This window comes from Perna viridis, chromosome 13 (assembly GCF_037379345.1).
Source record: "Perna viridis isolate PV_CMFRI_1.1 ecotype Kerala chromosome 13, ASM3737934v1, whole genome shotgun sequence".
NCBI lineage: Eukaryota > Metazoa > Mollusca > Bivalvia > Mytilida > Mytilidae > Perna > Perna viridis.
Window position 1 is genome coordinate 21,564,046 of NC_142457.1, and position 22,292 is coordinate 21,586,337.

The window sequence follows — 22,292 nt, forward strand, 5'->3', positions numbered from 1 at the left end:
GATATTTTAGAAATTCATTAGAATGTTACAAAATTGTTTTTTTTTGTTTTATTTTTACACAATTAACTGTTCTTGAAATATTTTTGCAGAACATTTCAGTGATGATTTACCTATGATGTCTGATGTCACAATTAGTCAAATAACACTGACTAAGTAGTGGAAATTTCATTTCATGTTTCATGCACTGCATGAGACTTAAACATAAACACTTGTCACTTGCTCCTTACAGACTTTTATTTGTTTTGTTTGTGAATGGTCCATAAATTCACAAGAACAGAGTTTAATCCTGTGTTAAGTTATAAAGTCTTGAGAAGAAAATACTTACTGTTATTTATGTAAATGGCCAAAATTATTTCATAGGAGTCTCACATGATTTTCACCAGTTGTGAAAAAAAAATTTTGAGGAAAGCTTACATCTCATTAATTTCACATGAAATCCATGTGAAGCTCATTATACATGATCAATATGTGCCTGTGTATACATACATGTTACGCCTGAGTTTTTGGCCTTTGCAGAATGCACCAAACCAATTTTTTGGAGCAGAGTTAGAATGTTTTGCCTATTACAAGAGTATGAGAGATTTCCGACTGGTAGAAGATACGACACAGTGTCCCCCATGGTGCCTTAATCTAACATGTTCAGGTATGTCATTTTAATTTTAATGCAAGGAAGCCTGTCTAAAACAAACCCTTTTAAACATCAAGTAGATAGGCCAAGGGACATAACTATTAAAAAAAAAAACCTAAGCTAAGGGACATAACTATTGAAAAACCTAGGCTAAGGGATGTAAATATTGAAAAACCTAGGCCATGGGACATTACTATTGAAAGACCTAGGGTTAGGCAAAAGGACATCTCTTGAAAGATCTAGACTAAGGGACATAATTCTTGAAATCAGTAAGGTCTCACCACCTCTTGGTCAAGGCCACCCCCTATATAGTACCAAAAACACTAAACCTAGATCTATGCATTGTAAGAGCATAATGTGTGTGTATGTTGATCAAAAGTATTCAAAATTAAGCTGAGGTTGTGTACTTTAATATCATATTTGTAATTTACTATAAAAGTGTATGAATATTGTTTACGTGGGTGAGTAATTTGCCTCCATGCTGTCAGTTAGCAGAATAAAAATGTGTACTTCAAGTATTATTTATTCAAGAATATTTTGTGAACAATTTCTATGAACATCTTACCATTATAAAATATTAGCAGAATGATTTAAAAAACCACATTTTCCAAGCTTCTCAATGGTATGTAACTTTAAGATGTCATTTGTCCTGGGAATTCACAGTGAAACTGAAAACTATTTTTTTTAAGATGTAAAGTAATGGAAGTGGTTAGTGGGACCTGAAATGATTTTGTTGATGAGAAAAATAATGAATGAGACGAAGTTGCATTTTTTTGGAAAACATCAAAAAATAATATGCACATCTAATGCATCCACAAATATATGCAAGAATAATCAAGGGAACCAAGGTTATAACGGTAATCAAAAGAATGAAATCCAGGGAGGAAGGCCAGGCATGGAAAACAGACATACACAACAAAGAACATGAAGTAACTAAAATTATACATACAAAGTAACAAAAGCAAATGAGCAACTTGGACTCCACTAAAAACTGGGAGTATGGACCAGGTGCACCGGTAGGGTAAGTGTCTTCTGCTTTCCTTTTTTTTTTTTTTTTTTTGGCTAGAAACACCCACCAAGTTGCTCATAAAAAGTCAAGTCCGGTTAGACAAACGAGGAAAGGAAAACTATGACATGTTGAATAAATCAGTTTTCATGGCGTAGATGGATACACCATAGCGATCCACATGCATCTCTGTAAAATGCTATATTTCAGTAACTTTGTATATTTTATTATTTAGGTCAAACATTCCTACCCAATAATGAGACTTTTCTGCCGAGATACACTCTTGACACATCCCGTTTGGTGTTCCCTGCTGTTAATGCCAAGGAGTCTACTTATAGAACTTTACAGATGAGAAACACAGGAACAACGCCTATATTGTTTGATATACAGAGGGATCCAAATAAGTTAGTTCATTGATTATATAATAATTGTCGATAAACTGTTCAATATCATTATATTTAGACTACCCACAGGACAGTGGTATTGACTAAGACCGTGATTATGACTTAGCTGTAGGCCAGGTCAATATCACTGTCACAGTCAATACCACTGTCCTACTGGCAGTCTAAATATTATGATATTGACCAGTTTATCGACAATTATTATGTTTATTTCATTGAGAAACCATATCCTCATTTCTTTTTTTTGTTTTGCAGATCGTGTTTGTGCATATTTATATTTACAACTGCTTGATCTGGAATGGGTTTTAATAAGGGGGAATTATTATCATATGGTACTGACTGGTAAAACTTTATACTGCAGGTTAATTAATTCCATGTGAAAAGGTTTTATCCAATTGAAATTACTAATTTTTCACTGATATGAAATAATGTTTTTTTTTACCCAGTCACATGAAGTGGCAAGGGATTATATGATACTCTTGAAGAAGTACAAATGAATTTTTCAATAAAAAAAAAAAATTGTACAGATATTTTTGTACCATAACATACAGTTTAATATCAATTTTCGGCAAAATCCCAAATCTGGTTTTTAAGGCTTTTTTGAACATTTTGATAACAGGAAAACAATTACTTCTCTGAGTGTTACCACAACTTTTTTTTTCTTTCCAGTACATACTCAGTTAAGCCAGCAAAAGCTCTGATGAAAGGGGAGATGATGACGTTTATTGTTAAATGTAACCCTGCTGAAGTAAAGACATATAAACACAACCTTCTATTCAGACTAAATGATAATGAAAAATATAATAAGGTAAGGAGTAGAGGCAATAAGTTGGTAAAATGGCCCTAAGAAGAAAAAATGACAAATGATTTCTTGCTGAAGTTTGAGGTTAAACTGTTAACCCGACTGAAGTCTGAGGACAAACTGTTAACCCAACTGAAGTCTGAGGACAAACTGTTAACCCAACTGAAGTCTGAGGACAAACTGTTAACCCGACTGAAGTATGAGGACAGCAAAAACAAACTGTTAACCTGACTGAAGTCTGAGGACAGCAAATCAAACTGTTAACCCGACTGAAGTCTGAGGAGAGCAAAAACAAACTGTTAACCCAACTGAACTTTAATAAAAAAATATAGTAGGGTTACTTTTACCATTCTGAATTCTGTTCAGCAGCTGTCGTGTTATTTAACTTTGACAAATATAACTTACTCACCAGAGGCTTGTTTGATATTAATTTGTTAAAGTTAAATAATAAAAAATTGATTCAAGCAATAAATAATTTTTACTCTTGTTAAAGCTATACATTTTAATTTGATTTGTAACAAGCTTTTTGATTGGTTGGCCTTCTTTGAGCAAACCAAGTTATTTTGTATTACTTGCTTTAATACTGTGACCTCATTAATGCTGATCAGTCAGCATTCCACTGATTGCACTATTCAGAATGAAATAATCCCAAACAAAATAGCATTTTGAATACACTCTATTTCTCAGATGCATGGGTCTCAGGGCCCTTCCCCAAAAAGGCATTTTGAATACACTCTACTCCTCAGATACATGGGCCTCAGAACCCGTCCCCAAAAAGGCATTTTGAATACACTCTATTTCTCAGATGCATGGACCTCAGAACCCTTCCCCAAAAAGGCATTTTGAATACACTCTATTTGTCAGATGCATGGACCTCAGGACCCTTCCCTTAAACAGTATGAAAGTCAATGCAGGCACTCACTGTTATTTTATTAGTTTCTCTACAAGGTCTGTTTGATTTGATTGGTCAAACATTCTTGTCCTGAAATGCATGAAGTGTCTGCAATAGGATGTTCACAATAAATCAATCATTCAATCAGTCCATATTTCAGATTTTGTTGTAATGTTGTTTTAATTAAATGTGTTTTTTTTCAGGAATTAGAGCTATGGGGTTCAGCTGAATCACCTGAGGTCCTCTTGGATTCTGCTGGTAGTCTATACTTCAGAGAAACCTGTGTTGGAACTTCATCTAAACAGTGTTATACCATTAAAAATATTTCCCGAATTCCTCTCAGGTAATTATTTATTATTTTTTGAATTTCTCTATGGTAACTTTATTATTTCCAGAATTTCTCTCAGGTATTTTCAATATGTTCAGAATTTCTCCGGAATTCCTCTGCGGTAACATTGAAATTTCTAGATTCCAATGGGGTGTAATTTTCACTTAAAGCATTTTTTATTGAGGGGGGGGTGTAATTTTCACTTAAACCATTTTTTATTTGGTGGGGTGTGTAATTTTCACTTAAAACATTTTTTATTGGGGGGATGTAATTTTTCACCATGTTCTTTGATTTTTTTCACCAGAAGTACAAATGTACACTGATATTTGATCATAAGACTACTTTCCCTGTTTAATGAATAATGAATAGTTTTTCAAATAACAGTTCACATTTAGATTCTCAGTAATGTTTAGTTTAAATTATTTCTCCACATGAGATGATGATATTGAAATTTTCAACATGCAAGCTTTAGTTTGCTTTTAAAATATCAATTTTACCATAGAGAGTGGAAAATAATTTAAATCAAGAATAGGCTAACATGCTTACTGTATTCTTCCATGTATTACATGCATCTGTGTATTCTACGCACCTCCTTTTTGGCAAGGAGATCAACAAAAAAAGTTATTTTTCATGTAAAACATGCACTGGGAAGCGAGGAAAAATCACCAGCAGAAGACCACATTGAGTTGAAAGGATTGCAGTAAATTCCCTGCGTATCCTTTCATCATTAGTCTTTTAAATAAAAGTATTTTTTCTGTGTTTGCAAGTCATTAATTGATTAAAATAATTTATACAGCAATGTATAGGATCCGAGTCTGCTGAAATGTTTGCATTTCCTGTTCGTATGCAAATCAGGTACATGTATCTCATTAAAACAATGGCGTCAAGTCCGACTGTTTATAAGAAAGATGTTTTAATTTGCCAAATTGTGTATTGATATTTGACATCTCGAAACAGTTCCTCAGGTGGATTATAGGATTAGTGACAATTGTTTCACCTTTTAAATTGATCTTTTGTTATTTGATAATTAAATGGCAATGGGCCAGAGGAGAGGTTGGCACTCCCATTATTGTGTATTTAACGCTCCACCACACACAGGTGAAGAAGTTATAATTAGACGGCGTGTTTTGAGAGAACATTAAGAAGCTTGTTGTGGTTTTTCGTACAAACTATTAACTGCAAGGAAATGGCATTGATGGATAAAACAACTATAAGATAGCAGTAAAACTTTATTTGTTTATTTCAAATAAAACTGTTCTCAAAAATACTAAGTGGTTGATATGGCTTTAGTTGACGACTTTGGTTCTGATTTCTGAAAATTATGTCTCCAGAAAGAAAAACAGAAGTTTGGACTTTCAATATTGAATTATCCATTAAGAATAGATAGATTTGAATGAATAAATCATTGTTTTGGTGCATACAGCGCACCACCCTTTTTGGAACAAAGAAAAAAGTGTGCAGTATACATGGAAGAATGTAATATTGAAATTTTCAACATGCAAAATTTAGTGAGCATGTTAAATTATTAATTTTACCGTAGAGAGTGGAAAAATGATTTAAATCAAGAATAGGCTAACATGCTTAAGGAGAATTGGTTTCCTCCATGAAATCTGAAGAAACCTTGGAAAATGTAAAATGGCAGGGTCACAGAAATTTAATCACCACCTGATGGTTAAAAAGTCATGTGCATTTTTAACACTGGCTGAGAATTGGACAAATAAATTTATGTTTCTTTAAGATATGAGTGGAAGTTTAAGTTTGCGGATAGAAAGTTATTATCAGTGACTCCAGATACTGGTATCATACAGCCAAATGAAAACCAAGTAAGTTTATGAAATACAGTGGTATACATGTGTATGGTGCATTCACATGTCAAATAATGCACATTGGATTCACATTCAATGCAATTCTATACCAGTTACGTGTTCACATGTTACATGAGTTTCCAGTGCGGAAAAATGTGAATTGAAATAATAATGCGTGTTATTGAATTCAATCTTGATACAATGTACCTTACTTTCATGTCATCCACTGCATGTACAATATTAGTGTGGGAAAGATGTATATTATGTTCCACTTTGCAAGTAGAAAAAGTTCTGAAAAAATTGTTTTGTACAGAAACGTGTTTTATTTGGAGATTTCCTTTGGAACCTTAAATTTTCAAAAATCCAATAACACTGTAGCGATTCTATATACAATGATATAGCTGGTAATTTTCTATGTCTTTATGTTTAACGTCTTTCAGATTAAAAGCTGTTGCTGCTCATGTTCAGAAATTTTGCCAGTTTTTCAGACTCCTCTAGTTTTATTCATTAATGGCATTTATATATCCCCACTTTTCTTTCATAATATCATTAAACACACCTTAAATTGTTACTTGGGTAGTTTTTGATAGATAAAACCTACGAAGACAAAACTTATGGAAACACCATAGAAATCCTTTTCCTGCCAAAATTTTCTAAAAACACTGATATCTCAAGACAAGTAAACCGACCCATCACTGTTTTCCTACTTATATTGTTAAAGCACAAAAGAACTTAAGTACTAGTCCACATAAAATTCAGGCACTGCAAATGGTAAAGTGATTCATGGTATAGAAAAACCCACCAAACAAACAGTGCTTGGTCTACATACTGTGAGAGTACTTTAATTTGTGGTTACCAATTTTTGTGGATTAGGGAAGAAACACAAATTCGAGGATTCTTGAATTCGTGGTTTTGAGGCTTTCAGTATACACGTCAATGGGAATTTCCTTTTCTTGGGAACCAAATTTCATGGTTTAACCAACTCCGAAAACCACGAAAATTGGTACCCCACGAGCAATAGTACTCTCACAGTATGCTATATTTTCACATGGCAATAATTATTTCTGTATTTAGATCTGCACTTCGGAAAAAAAATCATATATTTATCTCCTACTAAAAACAACCAAATATACAGTCTTTATAATTATTATCAAAAGCACAACAACCAAATGAAAAAACTAAACTAACTGTGATCAGTAAGTGTTTTTGAACAAGAAATAAAACTGAATTTGGTGGGTTGTTGACATGCATGAATCACCTCCTGTCTGATTTTTGTAAAGACTGATACTTAAACAGAGCAGCAAACATCCTTAATGGAGTGAAAATTTCTGGACTTGAATTTGAACCACGTAAAAATGTTCTGTTACACAGTATTGCATTATGTCTTTCCTTAGAACTTTGGATCTGTTTGTTTGTCCATTTCTTTGTTATAAATTCTCTTTATATTTTCACATTTATTTATTGATTTAGAATGAAACTGCAGATAACCAAAACAATTAGTTGATTTGCAAGAAACATTTCGATTATTTCATAAAAAAATTATTTTTGAGTTTGTCACTTCAAAATTTGACAATTTATCATGGATTCAGGAAAGCGGGAGTAAGGAGCAAGCATATATCTTCAAAACAGACATTAATTTCATTTATTGATACCTGCAGACACATAGCTGGTCCTTTATTCCCACTGGTAAGGAGAAATATGTGATGAAACCAAGCCTAATTGTCTGGGGACAGGGATTCAGTAGCACATCATCTGGTGGGAGGAAGAAAGAATTCACCATACGAGCCATTGGTGAAGGAACTATTGGTGATATAAAGGTATGATTAGCTTTAGGGGATCTTCCATTGGTGATATAAAGGTATGATTAGCTTTAGGGGATCCTCCATTGGTGATACAAAGGTATGATTAGCTTTAGGGGATCCTCCATTGGTGATACAAAGGTATGATTAGCTTTAGGGGATCCTCCATTGGTGATCTGAAGGTATGATTAGCTTTAGGGGATCCTCCATTGGTGATACAAAGGTATGATTAGCTTTAGGGGATCCTCCATTGGTGATACAAAGGTATGATTAGCTTTAGGGGAAGCTTCATTGGTGATACAAAGGTATGATTAGCTTTAGGGGATCCTCCATTGGTGATCTGAAGGTATGATTAGCTTTAGGGGATCTTCCATTGGTGATATAAAGGTATGATTAGCTTTAGGGGATCCTCCATTGGTTATCTGAAGGTATGATGAGCTTTAGTGGAAGCTCACTTTGGTGATATTAATGCATGGTTATGTATTTTAGCCGTAGGTGAAGAAAGTTTGGTGATTTAAGATCATACAAACAATTGATGAAGAAAACATGCATGTATGTAAAATTAAGAAGGACAAAAAAAATTAAGTGTACAAAAATAAATTCTTTGGGTTTTCCCCTTCCAAAGATGCTTTCACATTCATTCATTCATTGAAGCTTAAATTTGATTGGCTGATAAGGAAGGTCATTTCAACAGAAAGTAGAATGGTGTTTTGTTAGATCCTACAGACAGTGACATATTGGATTAATTAGTAGGTCTAATTTGGTTGATCATGTGAGTCATTGGCAAAGGCTTTTGTTTGGTTAGTGACATTTGACTTGAGAATACAATATGATTTTAAGTGCACTGATATGATTAAATGATAAATGGGTGATCTTGAACATTTTTGATGTGCATAAATAAACAAATAAATGATAATGTCATCTTTTTCTGTTTATTCCAGGCTGACCAAACCTACATCGAATTCGGTGATGTTGTTGTCGGCAGTTCATCATGCAAAACACTGACAATCTCTAACGAAAGTACATGCAGTCTCCAGTACAAGTTATTTATAGAGCAGACTATGAATGGCCCGTATCCAGATGAACTGACGAAAGATGATAAAATTGGTATGCTCATCAGTAATTATCATTGTTGTTTATAAAGCCTGATTGACTACTGGAGTTGACATTAAGAAAGCAAGAAAAAATAATTACCACAGGCAATACTTGTCACTTTGCCTGTCAAGTGACGATCACTGCAGGCAATACTTGTCACTTTGCCTCTCGTGTGAAGATTACTGCATGCAATACTTGTCATTTTGCCTCTCATTTGAAGATTACTGCAGGCAATACTTGTCACTTTGCCTCTCATGGGAAGATTACTACAGGCAATACTTGTCACTTTGCCTGTCAAGTCTGCCTGCTCTTAGGAGATAATCAACACTGAACATCGAATAGATTCTATTGTGTTTAAGTGTCATTAACAGAGTTATCTCCCTTAATTTTGAAATATATTGTACATTCTATATAATTTTTATCTCCTAAGAACAATGGAAAAAATGAATGTTAATTTGTATTTACTATGGCAATTCAAACAAAATATCAAAAATAAAAATATGTAGGCTTTTTTTACATATTTTGCATGATTCTTAGCATGGGTACTACAGAATATTGCAAAAATCATGATCAGCAGGCCCCCTTTTTATGGAGTTATAGATTCACATCTTTATTTTGTACATGATGCTAATTGATGGGAGAGAGCAATTGCAAATCTAGGGGGTTGATGGGTTAGACCTCCCAAATTACTGGAATTTTCTTTTTCCAAAAATGAGTAAATTCTTCTTTTCTGGAAATCCTCTGGTACCCCCTTTTCCAAATCTCTTGATTTTCTCAGGATGGTTTGTATCAATCCAAATCTATTTATTCCTATAATGAAATACATGTATGTTTAAACTTTACAGCACTGCAGTTGGAGAGAATGGAAGGAATACTACCTGCAAGATCAAAACATGTGATTATGGCTACAGTAAAACCAGTCAGGCGTGTCCAGTACCAGTTTGCTGTGTCATATAAATTGGTTACCCCAGAAGGTTAGTCTAATAAGGATCAGAATAATTTGAAACTCTGTCTAAACCAGAAACTTTTTAAAGTTCACATCAATTTAAATATATTTTGGACCTTGGAAAATTAAACTCTTCTAAACTAAACCAATTTAAAATAAGAAAGAGGTCCAGTTCAGACAGTTGTTTTGTTTTTATTTTTTTTTATTATAGCTCAACTGAACTATCCTATTGATGCTGTCACAGTTGCTTTCTGTTATTGTAGAAATTCGGTAATATGTATCTGTTTTGTTATAGCATCAGTATCCCACCCAACAGCCACGGAGCCCCAACATCTATGCCACTTGTTGACTACTGGTGTTTTCCCCGTCATGGCAGTCACAGATGCTCGCTGTTATGGTAGTGCTGTTGGTATTAGTAAGAAACAACTTTGGAGCCTGTTTTCATTGGACAAGTGAGTTTTTTCTTAAGGCCTCTTTTTGTATTGAAATTCTGTTTTTTTATCACTTACCCTAAAGCAGGCTATGTTTGCAGGTGTAAAATTTGGTAATTTTGAAGTGAAAAAGTGTACAAATTTTTTTTTCTGATTTTGATATTGGCATGTGCTAAGTGGTGTGCTAAGTAGCTGAGCTAAGAGTAAAGATTTTGCAGAATTTATTTTGACATTATCTTGGACAGACCACTAAAGTATGCCAAAATTAGCTATTGATAACACAAATTTACTTAAAGAATACACGATGAGACTAAAAAAGTCCTACTCCACTGGTTGTATGGACCAGGTGCACTGGAAGGGTTAGAACCGTCTGCTTATATTGATTAAATGAAAGTCATCCCATATTTTCTTCAGTTTTAAAACGGAATTCCGCTTTTTCAAATTACAATTTTCCTGTTATGATTAAATTTTTACTGTAGATTTCCTTCTAATTTTGACAATTTGTCTTTGACTTTGTAAAATCAGGTCCGATAAATGTATTTTTGTGTGTTTTTTTTTTTTCAGTATGAATGTGTGTCTAGATTCTGACCCATCAGCTGAAGAACTACGATACAGTGTTGCCACTAGACACAGGTACATTTATATTATTAACAAATAAAAATCTTTCTTTTGGCCAATTTTATTACAAGTACACATGGAAATTTTATTACAGTACCTGAACCAATCCATGCAACAAAAATTGCCATCAACGATCATCGACCAGTTTCCGGTCAGTCATCGATTCACCAAACCATTAAATTGGTGATAGCATCATGTGAGCAGAGTAGTCAATGTATTTTACAGTTTTTGATGTTTTATTTGTCAATTTTACACTTCTTAACATAATGTAATAAATTTAAACATCAAAATATACCTTTATTTTACATTTCTTTTATTTTAAACAGATCTTATGTCATTTTACATAACTAAACTACAATCAGATCAGTCATCGGTCATTAATGCATCAGCGAACAGTCAGTCAACAGTCATCGATCCGTCAAATTGTTGCACGGATCATTTCAAGGACTGTAACTACTAAGTACATATTCATTTTGGTTAAGTGGCTCTCACTCACTTTAGAAATATATTCAAATTGAAAATACTTAAAATAAAAGAAATTAAAGTCCTTTTCTGAAGTTTTTTTTTAAGGATTGGGCTAGTATTGCCATTTAGTATTTAATGTCTATCATTCTGTTTAAAAAATAACTAGAGACCGCTGTTGAACATTAGAAGTGTTTATTGCAGATGCAATGTGATCTCTGTTTGCAATAATTCTTTTTAATTTCTTGTTGATGTTTTATCATTATGAAATGTGCCACTGACTGAAAATCGCAGTAGTTCAGTCTTAGATCGTTTTTTTTTTTATTGTACAAAACAGACGCTGGAGGTTTTTCATAATAGCAATATTAAAAAATCACATTCAAAAGTTAAAATAAAAGAAATCAAAATCCTTTTCTTAAGTTGTTTTTCTTTTTTTGTTCTTTTTTTAATTTTTATTGTTTTATTTTTTTTTTCAAGTATTAAGCTTGTACTGACATTAGTATTTTAGATCTGTTATTCTTCTTTATAATAACAGAAGACACTGTTGATATGTTTTATTGCGAATACAATATAATCTCTGTTTGCAATAATTTTTTTTTAATTTCTTGCTACTGTCAATTAGTATTTGATGTTTTGTCATTATGATATGTGCCACTGACTGATAATCGTAGTAGATCCATCTCAGATCATTGTTTTTTTTTTTTATTTTACAAAATATATGCTGGATGTTTTTCAAAATTGCAATATTAAGAAATCACAGTTGCAAAAATTGCAATAATTTAAAAAAATACTGTTTTGACTTAAAACAACAAAATTACACTAATTAATGCACACAATATTTTTTGTCTGTCTGTCTCTCTGTTTTAGCCACCACAGAAGGCCACCAGTATACACAAGAGCCATTTTAGATTTTAACTTTAGTGCGGCCCCTGTTGGCAGTGAACCTTGCGTTGTCAGTCTCATGTTTGAAAATACTGGAACAGTAGCCACAGAATGGTATATTATAAGACCAACAAAAAAGTTTTCAGTCACTCAGTCTCTACCACATTATCGAATCATTTAAGGAGGTAGACCTAGAGTAAGGGATGCAACTCTTAAAAATCATTGTAATGTTTGTATTCAGCTTTTTACATCAATCTTATGTAAGCATCAAATTAACTTGGATTCATTTTATTCTGCTTAAACGAAAGCATGAAAGGCTTTGGTGAAATTGAATATAATACAAACATATCACTGATTTCATGAGTTATGTCCCTTACCTTAGGTCAACCTCCTTAAACAAAACACTAAGAGTCATACCATGTAAGTGGTTTTTTTTTTCTGTGTGGAAAATTTCACATTTTTCTTCAAAAACTGGGAAAGTTTGTTTTTTTTGCATAATGTAATTTTCACAGCAGACAAACTTTTAAATGACTAAGACAAAGAGGAATAACTCCATTTTATCTTCATAAATATATGATGCAAATATAGCGAAAATTCAAATATCGCAAAAATAACCACTTACATGGTATTTGAATGCAATTTCTTCATTTTTAAACAAATTATTTGATTTATAATCACAATCTTACTTCCTTTACTGATGTTGTTACCTTTGACCTTTGGTAGATATTTCGGATGTTGCCATTTATGATAGTCAATAACCAGTTATGAGCCCTGGGCTAATATTGACTTGCAACTTAACAGTGTTATCAAATGGGCAAAAATGTCCATATGATTTCCAAATTTGCAATAAAAGTAACTTTTCCCTGTTTTTTTTTTATTGTTGGAGTTAGAAGTAGTTAAAGCTTGTTGTCTGTTGTCTTATTTGTTTAAGTCGTTGTATTCTGTATTGATCTCAATTTTTATAGTTCGTTTTAATGTCGTATTTTCCCACCGCTGTCCTTGGTTAGTCGAAGGGTTCAGCGCTCACAAACATGTTTAACCCTGCCACATACTTTATGTGCCTGTCTCTAGCCATGATTCTGTAGTCCAGTGGTTGTCATTGTTTTATGTTCATTGTTATTTGTTTTACCCTGCCACATACTTTATGTGCCTGTCTCTAGCCATGATTCTGTAGTCCAGTGGTTGTCGTTGTTTTTTATGTTCGTTGTTATTTGTTTTACATTTTCTATAATGTTGATTTTTGTCTTTTATGAACAGTTTCACTTCATTTATTTTGAGGCCGTTTACAGCTTATGCTTTATTGTATGGGTTTTGCCCATCATTGAAGACAGTGTCGTGACCTGTAGAAGTTTAAATTGTTTGTTGTTTAGATTTTGGTGGATGACTGTCTCATTGGCAATCATAACACATCTCTTATTTTTATACAATTCAAGGCTGAGCGCTAAAAGGCTCTAAGGTTAAAGTCTATATGCATGAAAAAGTAATCAAGGGAACCAAGATTCTAGTGGAAGTCAAAAGAATGTTATCCAGGGGCAAAGACCAGACATGGAAAACAAACAAAACAAAGAACATAAAATAACCAAAATAATGAAATGATATGTACAAAGCAACAAAAGCATACGAGCAACTAGGACTTTTCTAAGAATATGAGCATGGACCAGGTGCACTGGTAGGGTAAGCATCCTGTGCTTTTCTAGAAACACCCAAGAAAAATCAAGAAAGAAGTTGTTGTGATAAACATGTTGTGAAATCTTGTTTTTACAGGGCCTTCTTGTTCCCATCTGATCTGCAGTTAGAGTTAGAATATTGGGCAGAAACTGGAGAGTTTGACGAGGATGAGTTACATGAGGTATGTTTTTATGCCCAGCCTTATATGCAGTAGCAGACTTGATGATTGGAGATTTTTATGGCGTTGACTATCCTTACGGATTTCACAAGACTGCCCCTTCCAATTATTCTGTTTGTAGATGTCTGTTAATAGTTGGATGTAGTGAAGCCCAACCATCAGGATACCTGATGGAAGAACCCAGTCAGAGTATGTCCTTCTAGCGGCTGGGCTGCTCTGTTGACGCTCTTCCCTTCTCCCAGACTCCATTTTGGTCCAAGAGTGTTTCCCCATCTCTATTTAATGTACTTCAGTGTGTAGAGTGCAGTAGCAGACTTGATTAACTTCCTATTTAAATAGAAATTCCTATGGACTATTCAAGAAAAAAATGTATTGGAGGCACTTTTTATTTGACCCCACCATGCATACAATTATTTTCTTTCATTGTTAAGTCTAACTATTTTATATAACAACCACGCATCAAATTTTAAAAAAGAGGTGCCTCCCGACCCCAATCCCACCCCATCCCTCACAATTAATTCTGGACTTGCCATAATTTATCAGAAATTTCAGTATCAAAATTTACAGTTTTTTTTTGTCTGAACAGGCAAAAAAGCATTGTTTTAGTATACCTGACCTCTGTAACTCCTATTTTTCCCTCCGATGACCAAAATCATGTGTGCAGTAGGTGCATTAAGTCCTATCTATATTTCTTTTGCTTAGTTTAGAAATATGGATGTCCATCTGTCAGGTCACACATGTGGAAGCAACTTCTCAGATACAGCATAACTGATTTTGTTCAAGTTTTATAGGATTGTTGGTCACCTTTTGTAGTTGATCATATTGCACCACCATTTTGATTTAACAAATTTTAGACGAGTTATGCGACTTGCGTTACTTTTTTTTGCAATGGTGGGGTGCATATGGCTGTGATATTTGATTCCTTTAATGTACAGTAAAACCTATCTAAAATGAACCCTGGATAAACCGCTAACCTGTGTAACTGGACAATTTCTAAAGCTCCTCATTTTTAGTTTCTATACATTTTGAACATCCGTTAACTGAACACCTGCCTTTAGGAGGTAGACCTAAGGTAAGGGACACAACTCTTACTAACCATTGGAACGTTTGTATTAAGCATTTGGCATCAATCTCATTATGAGCATCAAAGTAACTTGGACTGATTTCATTCTGTTTCAATTGAAAGCTTGATAGGCTTTGGTAAAATTGAATAAGTGAACAAATATTTAAGTCCAAAAGGAGTTTGGGTTTGACAGGTTTCTCACTGAAGGTGTAAGACATACTGTAAACCAACTAGTGTTCTTATGTCTGTCCCTGCATCCCACTTTGTGCTTACAACTCAGATTTATAGCTCAACAGAATTTGTTCAAAATTTTTAGGAATGTTACTCACTATATATAGTTGATCATATTGCACTGGCATTTTGATCTGTCAAATTTCACAGAAGTTATGGGACTTTCACACTTTATTGCTGTGGCATGGGACAATCTGTTACATGTAGCAATCTTGTTGTAAAAAGAATGCACATTTTTACATTTCAAATCCCTCTTTTTATTTTATATTAAAGTTATATACAACAAATAGCACTCTGTTGAACTCCAAGAAGGGACACTTCAACCAGGGAAGTGTAATTATTGAATGATTCAATTTCAGATGAAAGTTATGGACAACAAATTGTTCTCTGTTGAACCCCAGGAGGGGAAACTTCAGCCAGGGGAGTGTAGAACTGTAACCTTTACGTACAGACACACAATGACAGGAACAGATAGACTTCCTGTCCTGTTGAAATTAGCCAGAGGGAGAGAAGTTTTGGTAAGGTTTATTGGCTAACCAAGAAAATATCAGGGGTGATTTTCAACACTATTTAGCATATATTCTTTTTTTGGAAATCCAGAGTTTTACTGCAACTATTCATTATTATTTTTTTTAACAGTAATCCAGTTGTCCTGTACTATTCTAATTTGAGAGAGGACTACTTGAACATTTTTCATGGTAGTCCTATGGACTGTCTAAATTTTTCCTTATTTTTCATAAGATCTAAGAAGAGCCCCGTCATTATTGTCTGGGGACTACCTGTTTTACATTTGTATCTCTGAAGTAGTCCCGTTAACCACCAAACAAATGTAGTAAGTGTCAACCCCTGTTATTCATACTGTTTTGCCTAAAAATTGCCCAGTTTACACCCTCCACAATAACTTGCCATATGGTAATAGTTATTTTTCTTTTCTGACTATATTATGTGAATATCTTGGATGATCCCATAGGTTGTTTTAAATTTAATATCATGCATATTATTTTTCCTTTGTAGTTAAATTTCATCGGTGTTACAGTAGAAGCTGAGAGGAACTACATCCACTTCCCGTCCAACAAACATCTCTTTACGCCCGTCCCGGTTGGAGAAAAAGTCAGCCCCAAACAAATCTATGAACTCTACAATGGTGGTGCTAAACCTGTCAAATTCACCTTTGACCTTGCACCTCTTGAACTTTTACAACAGGTCAGTATATCATTGAAGAATTGTTGCCAAGCTTTCAAGATTCAACCTCTGACCCGTGGTCATAGTCAGACTTCCTTCTTTTGAACTTTTTGCCTAAATAGAAGTGTTCTCCATTTTAGTATTCAAATTTTCAAATCAAAGAACAAATTCACTCACAAGTTAGTGGTCTTGCCATGAAAAATGAAGTCAATATTTAGCCTAATCCACCTCTGACCTTTTAATCTCACAATGTCTAAACTATAAGCATAGTTTTTATATCTCTGGGTACCAATTTTCATTATTTTCAAAAAAATATTGATTTAAATGATTCTTAATTTTAGAGTTATTTGATCCTCTGTTTTTTCTGCAGTAAACAGTTTGACCTGCTTTAAAAACAAAACAAAAATATATGCTGGGAAACTGGTCTAAACCAAAACCTGGGAAAAAAAACAAGAAAAAAAAACTGTCTAAAGCAGTAACTTTAAGAAGTCCATTTATATTTATTCAAATATATTTTTAACCTTTAATCAAACACTTGTCTTTGTCAAGCAAAAATTTTGTTTGCCTAAAGTTTTTAGGTCAAAGGTCAAGGTTTTTACAGGTTTATCAATACTGCATCAATACTGAAAGAAAAAAATTGCCGAGTCATTTCAACGAAAAGTAGTTTATTTACATATTTTTTTTTAAATCAAAACAAAATTTACTGAAAATAAAGGGGAATATTTATGTTTTTAAATGAGGAAATTTGAATTGTTTTGCAGGTAAATAAAACATAGGAGAGACTTAAGTTACTTTTTTATCCTTTTTAGGAGAACTTTGACCAGCCAGTATTTGAATGTTTAACCCCTTTTGGAGATATCCAACCTGGAAGATCATTTGCTGTAGAATGGAGATTCTCACCTATTGAAGCTAAAACTTATATGGTTTGTACTTTTATTCATGTCAAAGGTCAAGATTACATTTACTAAAAATAGATTTTTGTGAGAGGATAACCTTGAGAAGTATATTTCAATTACTCTGGGCAGTAACGAATATAGATTAGTTCAGTGTTTTAATGATTGAAATTAAGTAGTAGTCTTTGCAAGAATCATGCAAATTCTGTAAAATGTGATGCACCTAAAATAAGACGACATATTTTTATTTTTGTTTTTAAGTTACTTTATAGGTCTGTATGATGAATTGTTTAATTATTCATTCCAATCTTTCTGCTTTTAGGATTATAATCTACATTCAAAATCCAACAGTTTCTATTGTATTTTAATGTCATTTACTCAGTTATCTCCCATGATTTTGAATTCTGCAGTGCATTCTATACATTTTTATCTCCTAAGAGCACAGGTTATATAAAAAACCAAATACATTGTGTATTTATTACTGTTTACTAAAGCATTTTAAACAAATATAAATAAAAATATGTGCACTTTCCAACCATTCATCACATTTTGCATGATTCTTAGTTGGATTGCTACATAAGTATTAATCAGATTATATTGTGGTAGGAAACATGTCTTGGTGTAACATTTGTTATAAACAGGTTTTGTATATTTATCCACAATGTAGGCCATTGATTTTTTTTGTTAATTTCAGGCTTTTTTGATGAAGGAATGCATTCTTTTTTTCTTTTTACTTTTTTTTATATCCTAGAAATAATGAGGATGCTTTTCCCATTGCTAAACCAAAGAATATTGCTTTCATTAGCTTTTGATTTATTAGTATGGCTATGGTATTTGTAATATGGTTTTCTTCAAAAGGGATGAGAGAGGGCCTCACAAGCCCTAATCTAGAAGGGCTGACAGGGCCTAATCTAGGCATCCATGACAAGGGAGGGGATGAGACAGGGCCTGACAGGGCCTAATCTAGACATCCATGACAAGATAGATATGAGAGGGGGCTTGACAGGGCCTTATCTAGATATCCATGACAAGATAGAGATGAGAGGGGGCTTGACAGGACCTTATCTAGATATCCATGACAAGGACGGGATGAGAGGGGGCTTGACAGGGCCTTATCTAGATATCCATGACAAGATAGGGATGAGAGAGGGCCCATCAGGGCCTAATCTAGATATCCATGACAAGGAAGGGAGGAGAGAGGACCTGACAGGGCCTTATCTAGACATCCATGACAAGGTAGGGATGAGAGAGGACCTGACAGGGCCTAATTTAGACATCCATGACAAGGAGAAGTTTAAGTAAATAACAATATTGACATTTTTTGTCTATGTAATCTGTTACAAAAACATAGACAAAACAAACAATAAGTTTTTGATCATTTCTCCTTCTAGGTTAGACACTGGCCTGAGAACCACAAATTTATTTTAGTTAGTCTGAAGCAGCATGGGCTGTCTTCTTTTTGCTAAAGGAGATACACCTAGGGTAAGGGACATAACTCTTACAAATCACTGTAAAGTTTGTGTAAAGTATTTTGCATAAATTTCTCCGAAGCGTCAAAGTAACTTGATTTGATTTCATTCTATTTCAAATTGAATATGATTCAAACATATCACTGACTTCAAGAGTTATGTCCCTTACCCCAGGTCTACCTCCTTAATATAGGAATTGAAATTTTATAAATTTCTTAATAAATTTTTCTTTCTTTTTTTAGATTGATGTTCCAATCATAGTAGACAAAGGTGACACTGCCATTGTGACCTTCACTGGAGTCGGTTACGATAAACGTATCATGGGCGAGACCATGCCAATGACCGACCAATCAGATCTTACTGGTGTCCCAGGAGTTCAGAGTGCTAGCATCCCAGGCCAACTGGTGTACCTGTCTCAGGAAAGAATCTCATTTGGCAACCTTCCATTATTCAGTCGTGCCAGACGTATGGTATTTGTATCCAACCGATCCAAAGAGAACGATGCATCGTTTGAATGGCATGTGACGTCACAGGTTGATGCCAAGGTAACACACCATTTTTAAGTTAACAATATTGACTTTGTTCTTAAGTACTTTTCCATCTAGGAATCAGGCAAATATATACAAGATGTGGCACATAAAGGAAAAAACAGAGATTTTATTGCATTAACCAAGTATTTATACCCTATAACCTCCAGAAATAACCATCAAAGTGTTTGTAAAATTTGCCTTTTTCAGATATTGATAGGTCAAATTTAGTTGAAATGCACAAAAAAAAAAGGGCGGGAAAACTTTTTCCTTATATAAGCAGTCAAAAAATATCTACATCATCAATGCTTCAGAATAAATTTAAATAGTTTTTCAGTTGTTTTCTATATGTATTGAATATATTTGAGGCAAACAAGACCAAATTGAGAAATATGATGTGCCACCCATTGCCTGATTCTTACACAGAATTGTACTTAATTAGTTTGTAAAAGAAACATTAAATGACAATGGAGATGAAAATTACAGACTTTTGGTGAATGCATTCTGTATTTATTTTGTTGGAAGGTAAGGAATTCAATTTAAGAGAAAAAAGAACAGATGAATATGTCGTATTTTTGTATTCAGATTTTGTGAAGACTAAAATTCTATACTGTAGTTTAATACCATACAAAGATATATATTGATGGGTAAAAGGCTTTTTACCATATTAGGTAGTGCCCTATCTTACGTTGTCATTATTCTAGTTATCCAAAATATTTATTTTCCTAAAATGTGTTTAATTAAACAGTTATATGTGTCTTTAAACTTTATAGCAATTTGAATTAGAGTGGTGTTGATTTCAATAGGAGTATGTAATTCTTGTCACGTGACTCCGTGGTTTCGTAAGAATGGGTCCTAGTCTACCATTCAGATGTATGGAGATTCGTCATTAACATAGCATTGAGTTCAATATTAAAAGCGAAGTATCATTTTTGGGTATAAATACTGATTAAAAATGACAATTATCAAGTTCTGAGAGATAAAAATGTTAAGAATAGCATAAAATAGAAGATATTGCATTGTGAAGCAGCGTTTGAATTTCCCAGAAGTACACACTTCAATGCATATCGGTCTTCGGATTTCAATACGTTCTACACCGGAAATTCCAGAAGGGAAACTGAAACTAGAACGAGACTTACAAACCCTATACAAGCTATAAGCTATAAATAGATCTCTTGGTAGAAGTCTGTTCTTCTTCATACTAATGGGTCCTACTTTATTACCACAGATTACCTGTGTGGTTTTTTTGCACACTGTCTTTCAAGTGTGAATAACTGTCAATTACCTGGGGAGTTATGACAAGATTATCATAACTGACTGCTGTTCAAACTTAAAAGTTTAAGCATTTTCAAAAAATTACACTCATAGCAGGACCAATTGGTAATGTTACGGGCTGATTTAAGGAGGTAGACTTAGGGTAAGGGACAATCATGAAATCAATATGTTTGTATCATATTCAATTATACCAAAGCCTCTCAAGCTTTTGTTCGAAGCAGAATAAAATGAATCCAAGTTCATTAGATGCTTACACAAGATTGATGTAAAATGCTGAATACAAACATTCAAATGACTTTTAGAAGTTGTGTCCCTTACCCTAGGTATCACTCCTTAAATCCCTCAAAAGCCTAGCTGGATTTAAATTGAAATCAGTACCACACCATTTCGAATTGCTATAAATATATTGAAAATCAAAAGCAAGTGGTATTATTATATTAACATTGACTTTTTAGAATGTAAATCAAGTAAGTTTTTCTGTGTTAAAGTCTAGGTAGTCATCAAATTTAATATTTGTTTTAGAGTTTTGAGAGGATTTCCCAGCATGCAACTAAAATATTTGTCGGTTTGTACTTTAAGAATCACATCGGTACATGTTGTTTCCAACACTTTTATGAAACTTTTTTTTTTTTATATTTCATACTTTTACATAATTTTAAAAAGTTTTAAGCAAATATGATGTACAATGTAACTTTCCAATCAGACAGTCAGGTTTACGGTCCCATTGCTGCATTGGACAGCAGTGTACTTATTTATTTATTTGAGTTGTGGTAAGTGCTTGGAAGTGAAATTAAATTCAGTTCCAAGATGTTAACTGCTGGCTCTTCCCAATGAGACCAGCAACCGTCATATGTTGATGGGTTATGTCCTTTCAGAAAACTTGATTAAATGTCAGTCCCTGTAAGAATCAGCCATCACTTAAATTGCTTGCATTCAGTAAGTATAAAAAAGACAATTGATTTTAATCACTGATTTACCCTGAAGCTTGTATGACAATATTTTTTTTACTGCTAATTAAGAGAAAAATGTTGTGAAAAATTTTCCTGCCATATTTCCATAGTGTATTTCAACCCATATTTGACCTATTGACAGAATTTGAATTTCAATAATTTTTCCAGTAGCTAAAATTGGCAAGTACTGAACATTTACACTTGCCAAATTTAAGGTTTTTGGGTTATTTCTATACTTTATGTACCAGTATAAAACCTATGGAGTTCCTCTTGAAAATTTTACATGTTTTAGCATTTCTACTAGCAAAATTGAATTTCAACTTGCATTTAGCAAGTATTTCCACTTAAATTCAATCACTGCTATTGATATCTTCAACTCTGCAGTTGTTTCTAGAAAAACAGAGGACGCTTACCCTACCAATGCGCCTGGTCCATGCTCCCAGTTTTTAATGGAGTCTGAGTTGCTCATTTGCTTTTGTTACTTTGTATGTATGATTTTAGTTACTTTATGTTCTTTGTTGTGTATGTCTGTTTTCCATGTCTGGTCTTTGTCCCTGGATTACATTCTTTTGATTACTGCTATAACCTTGGTTCCCTTGATTACTCTTTCAAAAGACACACTTTACAAAAACTTTGATGATTATTACTTTAGGTTATTAGATACTATTTTTTGGATAATGCAATTACAATTGTGCATGTTTTCCTTCATCTGTCACACCTTATACACATTTTGCCTGATTCTTAGACAGAGAGTTATAATT

The 22,292-nt window shown here is 33.5% G+C and overlaps 1 protein-coding gene across 1 annotated transcript in view; it reads left to right on the forward strand.

Annotated features, from left to right (window-relative positions):
• LOC148599985 (cilia- and flagella-associated protein 65-like) overlaps positions 1-22,292 on the forward strand; it is a 68,889-nt gene that overhangs the window by 31,328 nt on the left and 15,269 nt on the right. Inside the window, exons 18-33 of the mRNA XM_088557320.1 lie at positions 517-643; positions 1,870-2,038; positions 2,705-2,843; positions 3,933-4,072; positions 5,796-5,880; positions 7,521-7,679; positions 8,603-8,768; positions 9,602-9,730; positions 9,998-10,154; positions 10,698-10,766; positions 12,081-12,209; positions 13,860-13,944; positions 15,595-15,753; positions 16,250-16,438; positions 17,227-17,340; positions 19,022-19,324. Of these exons, the coding sequence (XP_088413446.1) occupies positions 517-643; positions 1,870-2,038; positions 2,705-2,843; positions 3,933-4,072; positions 5,796-5,880; positions 7,521-7,679; positions 8,603-8,768; positions 9,602-9,730; positions 9,998-10,154; positions 10,698-10,766; positions 12,081-12,209; positions 13,860-13,944; positions 15,595-15,753; positions 16,250-16,438; positions 17,227-17,340; positions 19,022-19,324 (2,319 nt within the window). The remainder of the gene's footprint in view (positions 1-516; positions 644-1,869; positions 2,039-2,704; positions 2,844-3,932; positions 4,073-5,795; positions 5,881-7,520; positions 7,680-8,602; positions 8,769-9,601; positions 9,731-9,997; positions 10,155-10,697; positions 10,767-12,080; positions 12,210-13,859; positions 13,945-15,594; positions 15,754-16,249; positions 16,439-17,226; positions 17,341-19,021; positions 19,325-22,292) is intronic.